Source organism: Alosa sapidissima, chromosome 12 (genome assembly GCF_018492685.1).
Source record: "Alosa sapidissima isolate fAloSap1 chromosome 12, fAloSap1.pri, whole genome shotgun sequence".
NCBI lineage: Eukaryota > Metazoa > Chordata > Actinopteri > Clupeiformes > Clupeidae > Alosa > Alosa sapidissima.
In genome coordinates this window covers 11541521-11549307 of record NC_055968.1, presented here as the reverse complement: position 1 = coordinate 11549307, position 7787 = coordinate 11541521, and the positions used below count along the sequence as shown (strand labels likewise).

General features: G+C 42.3%; 1 protein-coding gene across 6 annotated transcripts in view; it reads right to left on the bottom strand.

Moving 5' to 3' along the window:
- The window catches only part of LOC121724947 (adenylate cyclase type 1-like), a 25118-nt gene extending 18639 nt beyond the window's left edge, over nucleotides 1-6479 (bottom strand). For all 6 annotated transcript variants that reach the window (XM_042111922.1, XM_042111923.1, XM_042111924.1 and 3 more), the window contains exons 1-4: nucleotides 5269-6479; nucleotides 3944-4093; nucleotides 873-991; nucleotides 530-641 (exon numbers count right to left, since the gene is read on the bottom strand). In XM_042111922.1, coding sequence (XP_041967856.1) covers nucleotides 530-641; nucleotides 873-991; nucleotides 3944-4093; nucleotides 5269-5841 — 954 coding nt within the window. In that variant the 5' untranslated portion in view covers nucleotides 5842-6479. The remainder of the gene's footprint in view (nucleotides 1-529; nucleotides 642-872; nucleotides 992-3943; nucleotides 4094-5268) is intronic.
- Nucleotides 6480-7787: the final 1308 nt, after the last annotated feature.

Here is a 7787-nt window from a genome sequence, read left to right as displayed (position 1 = left end):
GAGACGGCCAAAAAAATGGATCTACTTCATAGGTGTTCAAATATCATTATGTTAAGGGTCGTTCTAAATTACGTAGTACAATGGGAAATTCAACCAAGCAGTGAAATAAACCAATCTTAATGTCCTCAGATGATCTGATGAGCTCACCTGACCTATGCTTAAACATTTCCCTGGACGTGAATATGTCTGGAATATGACTCTTTAGGGGTGCGGATGATGGTAATGTGTTCTCTTTTATTATGGCTTTGGGCATTATTTCCCCCACACATTCTCAAACACAGCAGATGCAACAGATTTGTCTGAGTTATATCAGCATTCTAGCCGTGGCCATAATACACAAGGAGTATTGCTTCTTAGAAAAGAAGATTATGTCACTGATATCAGAGCAATCATATTCTCTTATCATTGACAGGGATCAACTGCATATTAGACTCTCTCTCTCACACACACACACACACACACACACACACACACACACACACACACACATACACACACACACACACATACACACACACAGAGCACTCACAGTTGCAAGCTCATCAAATTTGCCAAAGAGTTCATTGAGGAGTTTAACCAGCTCCTGAGCTGTGCACTGGGAGGCCAACCCTGTGAATCCAACAATATCAGCAAACAAAATGCTACAGACAACAGGGGAGGCAAAGAGTGAGTGAGGGAGAGAGAGAGAGAGAGAGAGAGAGAGAGAGAGAGAGAGAGAGATGATTGAGACAAGAGATAGATGTGGAAGAGGGACGTACAGAGATACAGAAAAAAACAGAGACAGATTGTCAAAACTCTTGTTTTTAGAACATGAAATGAGATGAAACTTTTAAATCACACCCACTCTATCTCACTTGTTCTTTCTTTCCTACCTAACGTTGTCATGGCGCTGGATGTAGATTTTGTGGAAGATTCTATCAGGTGGAGCCAGAAAGTCCTCCTTCATCTCCATGGCGACGTTTCTTGGCAATAAACTCATGAGGAGGCGTTCCTGTGAGAGGGGCATGATTTAATGCATATAGGCATTCCTATGGGAGGGGCATGATTTAATGCATATAGTTTTACATATTTTAAAATCAAATGTTTCTAAATGCGCTGGGCATGCATAGTTGCACATTTTTAGATAGACATACTGTATCTGCCAGTGTTTGGGTCTGAGTTTCAAGTAAAGTAGATGTATTGAAGTCATTTTGCAGTCACTTTCCTATCTGTGGTTAAAGGGAACTCTCATTGTTTTGAACATAGGGCTCTGTTGTTTGAGGTCACCGAGTACAGTCGGTAGGAAAAAAATAATCGATGCTACATAGCTTTAGATTTACATAACTTTTTGTAGATGTTTTACTTTTGTACCACATGTACATTGTCAAATTAACCATTTTTGACCACTTTTGTCCCAAAATGCTTTGGTTAACCAGCTCCCTGAGACAGTTTTGATGTAGTTCAGGTACTTCTAAGGTGAAGTTACTAGTACCTTGCAAAGCTTTCAAATTATTTTATTTTTCAGTGTGTGGTCGTTTAAATACAGTGTGTTAGTGTGTTTCAGCATTATACAAGGTTATCTGTTGCTTTCATGTGCATTGTGAGGTAGCAACATTTAAGCTTTGATGACTTTATCCAGTAATTTCATAAAATTCAACAAATGTTCACTCACAACACGAAACAACAGACTTGGCAATGCGGGGAACTTTTTAAAGACAAAGTGTGAATGTTGGCGTTTTGCTGCGTTGGAGTTAGTTGGCATGGCTAAGGTAGATGTTGCCGTGGAGATGCACACGTTTGGCCGCTCCTGTTAAAAGCGTGGGACTCACGTCTGCCACTCAAAGACACATGACAATGCACACAGCTACATACACAAAGACACGTACAAACACACCCGCACACGCATACATGCAGGCACACACACGCACACACACATAAATGCACAAGCTCACACACACACACACACACTCTAATGTATATGCAAACACACAAGCAAGTGTCAATGCAGGTTCAAAGACATCCACACATCCTCTCAAACATAGCTGCATCCATTCCATATAAACTACTTAATTTCTTACATTTTCTATGCAGGTTTCATTGTCTTATAAGCCTATTTTCCTATATACTTTGTGGCATAATCATCAGCAAACAGTCTTGTACTGTAAGTCGTCTCCCCTGAATCCAAATCACATCTTCACTACATATCCGATACATACAGTAGGTTGAAATGATGCCCCTGTGGTTCTCATATGTTTTAATTAGCTTAATATCCACTGTACGAATCTCTTTATGTGTTTGTAAGGATTAGAATAGTTAATGACTGGAATACCTAATATTGGAAAGCTCTGGAATACCCCATATCAAATCCTCCCCTACAATTACCTCCTTCAAATCCAATCTCAAGATATATTTTTTCTCACTTGCTATTAATACAGAATGATGTTTTTGGTCTTGTTTTATTTTTCTTATTTATTTTTATTTATCTTATCTATTTTCTTGTTGCTGCTACTAATTCTGTCTTGTCACAAATAATCACACTTAGTTTGTGTAGATGTATGGCCTTTGTGTAGATGTATGGTCTATTGTTATGAGTTATTAGCTAAACTTTTTCTTTGTTCAGCACTTTGGCTCAACCCCTGTTGTTTTTAAATGTGCTATATAAATAAATTACTTGACTTGACTTGATTGAGCTGTTTGAGATGTTTGTAACTCTCCTGTAATGATATAATAACTTAATGCTAGTTACACACTGATCTGTAATGATATAATAACTTAATGTAATGATATAATAACTTAATGCTAGTTACACACTGATCTGTAATGATATAATAACTTAATGCTAGTTACACACTGATCTGCTGAATGGCTTCAAAATGTACTCTGCAACAGCTGACCCGTGTTTCCAGAGCTCCGGCCTGGTTGGATTTGGTTCAAGAGCACCTGACCCCATGTTATGGACAAATTTGCAATGGTCTGTTCAAGGACACAATGTTGCTCAATGCCAGGACAGTCACCAGTGCTTATGATTTACTCTATATTTATTTTATTGTGTGTGTGTGTTTGTTTGTTTTGCTTTTGTATAGCCTAATTATTTAAAATAAGTGCTGGGTTATGGGTAAGCTGGCAGGTCATGCCGCTCTGTCCAGCACCTGGATTTTTATTTTTTACTGTTTATTAGGCCTATTTGTTAATTTGTTAATTTCAAATTTGTGATGTCATTATATATAAATGTGTGATGTCATGTGTGTTTTATGTTGGCCTACCACCACGCTGATTGCCTAACGGGTATGCTGGCGTCTATCGCCGCTCTGTCTGGCATGCTATTTGTGTGTGAAACGCTTTGAGGTGCACTCTGTTGCATTAAAAAAATGTGCAATAATAAAATAAACATTTATACATGCACTACATAAGATCACTATCCTCCTCTGCCTGCCTTTTACAGTTAATATCTCTTTCCGTTCCATCTCTCTCTCTCTCTCTCTCTCTCTCTCTCTCTGTGTGTGTGTGTGTGTGTGTGTGTGTGTGTGTGTGTGTGTGTGTGTGTGTGTGTGTGTGTGTGTGTGTGTATGATGTATGAGTATGGAGGGAGGGGGGTTGGACAGTTGTAGGTGGTGTTACCATCTATTCAGAGAACTGAACATGTGGGTGGGATGAATCATTTGCAAACAATTAGAACAAATTTAAGGGATAATGAAACTAGTTTTTACTCTGAAACAACGTCACTTAGAAACAACAAGCATCTCTTTCTTCTACACCGTCTGACTTCTCAGACATGCATCTGTGTGCACACCTGTGTGTGTTTGTGTGTGCGCGCGCATGTGTGTACTGTTATGAAGTGTCAGAATGTGGATATGTGTGAGACTGTATGTACTCTATACATGTACTATCTATGCCTATTATGGGGGGGGGGGGGGGGGGGTTGTGTGTGTGTGTGTGTGTGTGTGTGTCTGTGTGTGTATTTCACCTGTTTTTCATTTTCATCTTCCAGTGTGAGTCTCTGTTGGATGCAATCTCTGGCTTGCAGGAAGGCCTTTCTCTGAGCATGCTCTGTCCGCACACGTACAAACACACAACTGAGGTTCACCACAGCCAACAGCAACATGTTCACCAAAACCTGGAACACACACACACACACACACACACACATACACACACACAAACAGCATCATAAAGAGATTTACTGTAAAACTGTAATTAAATTAATCCTTCATCCTGCTTCATAATTTCTATAATAAACAGCCATTATCATCGACTTCCACAGAGAATGCACTCCAAAACACACCCTTGAGCAATGTGTCAGGTTGTTTTGACCTCTTCCAGCAATGCTACCAAATAAATATGGTATGTTGCATTTCTATATAGTGCTTGTCTGGACAGCACAGTTCTTTTTAGTGTAAAAACAGCACAAAAACTGTCAAGCACAAGAATCTCCAGCATTCACACCAGATCCAAGTGCCCCTGGGGACCGGGGTTCAAATCTGACTTGCCACATTCCCACCCCGTCCCTCTATCCCACTCGTTTGTTGTCACTCTTCACTGTCCTATCCAGAAGGCAAAAAGACCCAAAAATATACCTAGAAAAACTCATGATTTATCATGATTTAGCTGTAGAAAACATAAATGTTGTTGTGAGCTATTTTAAGATAACAAGATAAAATATGATACTTCTGAACTTTGAAACCGCGCATTGAAATGTTATTTTTGTCTTTTTCTATTAAACTGATGAACCGCTGATGATGAGGGAGAGCTTACGAGACAGAATGTGTGTGTGTGTGTTTCTGTGTCTCTGTGTATGTGTGCATGCGTGTGTGTGTGTATTGGGGAAAGGGGGGGGGGGGGGGGGGTAGAGTCCATGAGTCAATAAGAAATTGACTTCGGCCATTTAATTATCTCCTGCTCTGAACATAAACTACTATTGATTGAAGCCTGTGGCAAGTCCCCTTCAGGGATCTCCAACAACAACAAAGTGGTTTTGATTATGGTGCTGTTGCATGACAGTGGTTCTTTTCGTGTGTGTGTGTGTGTGTGTGTGTTGGCCATGGACCAGGGACACAGAAAACATCAGCTTGGCACTTCTAATAAGTTGGCCAACATTAGATGACTAGTGCTCTGCTCTCAGCCAGGGTCATCTGCCGTTGCATGGTGTTGCGCACGCACACTGTCGCAGCCAGAAGAAAATAAAAGTTACAGCAAGTAAGAGTATCAGGTACAAACAGTACGTAGCCTATGTGTTTCATACAAAGGGTTTACACTGAAAGATTATGAAGCGAGAGAGAGATATTGAGTTACCGGTCTCCATAGTTGCCTCTGTCCTGGTACCGAGGATGCTGTCACGGTGAGGTGGGCCAGTGCCAAAGCTATCCCGAACAGGAGCGCGAACAACACGCGCACAGGAAGTAGCGAATAAGCTATGAATGTCACCAACATAAGCTGCCAGATACCCTGGTCAGGTGCTGGGGAAGCAAAGCTCTCTTGTCCTCCTTGAGATTGAACCAGCTCGAGCGTCAGAGGCAGCGGGCAGCAGAGGAGCGCGAACGTGAAGCTGAAGAGCAGAGCGAGCCTGGCAATCTGCTGCAGCTGAGTTGCTTGCAGCTCGCGCACGTTGGCCACGATGAAGAGCGAGGCGAACACAACAGAGTGGACCGCGTGCGATCCCTTGGACACCGTGAGGCTCGCCCCCCCGGACAGAAGCTCCGCCAGGGCAAGTGCCGACGCGGCTAGGATGAGTACCAGAAGCGCTTTAAGCGTGGCCGCTTGCTCAAGTCGTAGGTTGTACTGATGAAAAAGCGCCTCAAGCTCGGCACACACGAAAAGACTCTTTCTCCGCCGGCCTCTGACTCTTTGGAACATAAGTCCTTCCATGGCGATGCCATTCACACAGGTCCCTGTTTAACTCAGATTTACGCCAGATGTCTGCAGTCAGGAGGTAACAGTCTGTAAAGTAGAGCCTGAAACAGTTTGCGTCCGTCTCTCTCATCCCAGAGGGCTGTTTGTGGCGTGTTGTCTGTCTGTGCATAGATAGAGCCTGATAAAAAAAAGTCCCGAACGATGTACACCGACCCCCGCCTTCCTCCTTTCTCTCTTCTCACGTTCTCCGAGGAGAGGATGGCAGCTCGTGCAGGAGCGTGGGCTATTTAACACTGGAGGCGGAGAGCAGGGGGATCCCACAGCAACATTCCCGCCTTGCGCGCAGTCTGTGCGTGTCTGTGTGGACCGCAAGTCAGCAAAACACTGAGCACGAAACAGTCGGGAGAAATGCTACTGTAATATATGCAATATAGTCAGACCTGAGATGCTCCGCGTGTCTTTCCCGCCAAGTCACATCAATTGATGTAAACGATTCCATTGGCGCAGAGAAGGCGATAGGCTGTGATATGAATAAAACAGACATAACCTGGGAGATTTTCCCTGCCGCTCTGACGGAATATGGCAAGAGCTATAAATAGAAGCTGTTACCGATGACAGGCTACGCGTGGGTGGCCTCATAATTAAGCGCTTCAATTTCCATCCTGACCTTTTTTTGGCAGCGTTTGAGCCGGAGAAGAGTCGTTAGCGATCTCATCCGCGGTGCAGGTGTTAGGGATTACCGACCTGCATCCGTCTATTATTCTTGCGCATCTGTCATCAAATTGATTTATTACTGTGCGCCTAAGTGGATTTTGGCATCGGTTCAATGAGGGTTGGGGTTTGCTTAGATCCTCGTACACAGATAAATAGCTGTCCCTCTCTCTCTCTGATTGAATGCCTGCTCTGTGTGTGTGTGTGTGTGTGTGTGTTGCATGTTGGTACATGTACGTGTGTGTGATTTGTGATTTCCCATGTCATAACAGCGTCAATTCCTATGTCATAGGCTAACAGTGTTAGTGACCACATTCTGACAACCACTGTTGGAAGGATTTGACTACACAACCTCTGTGAACACTCATGCTGTTCATTAAATCAGCTCCATTCAGCTCCATTATCACCTTAACCCTCATGTTATCCTTGGGGTCAATTTGACCCCAAGCAAGTTTAACATCATAAAATATATGGTTCACTTTTTTTGCTTCATGTTTCATGACTTCTCCTCAATTGAAGGGTACAACAGAGTTAGCATTAAAATTTGTACAATAATTTGTTTTCAATGTCCTGTACAAATATTTTGTACATTGATGTTCCTTGGGGTCAGTTTGACCCCAGCTGTATGAAACATAGGATACATGAATATTTGACACATTATGGATATTATTATTTGAATAGTATGAGAACATATAGCTATTATCATTATTACATACACAAGTACATATTACATATAAGTCATTTTGGCAGGACTGTATTTATAAGTCAAAAGGGGAAGCAACAGCAAGCCTTTAGGCTGCTGACACTGGATGGGCAATATTGCCAGCCAGGGTTCCAAGGTTCATAAAGGGGTGTGGGGGGGTGGGATTGTTTTGTAGGACTTTTGATGGTGGTTATTACACTCTTGTTAAGTACCTGTCACAAAAAAACTGGGTAACAATATGAATTATAATCATTTTCTGAGGGTTTATTTAGCTGGGGTCAAATTGACCCCAAGGATAAAGAGTGTCAGTAAGATTTGAGGATAACACAAGGGTTAAATAAAACCCATGCCAGTTCCATGACTGCAGTCAGGGGCTGCTATTGGCAGTCATCTAACACACTGTGCTGAATGACAAGATGCCAAAATCAAAGTTCCAAAGCTTCCACCTTGAATCCCAGGATTGTCATGTAGGTCCAAGAAGGGTCAAAGGAGAGAGGATGACCTTTAATCCAGATCTTAGGTCGAGGAGTATATAAGACAATAACAG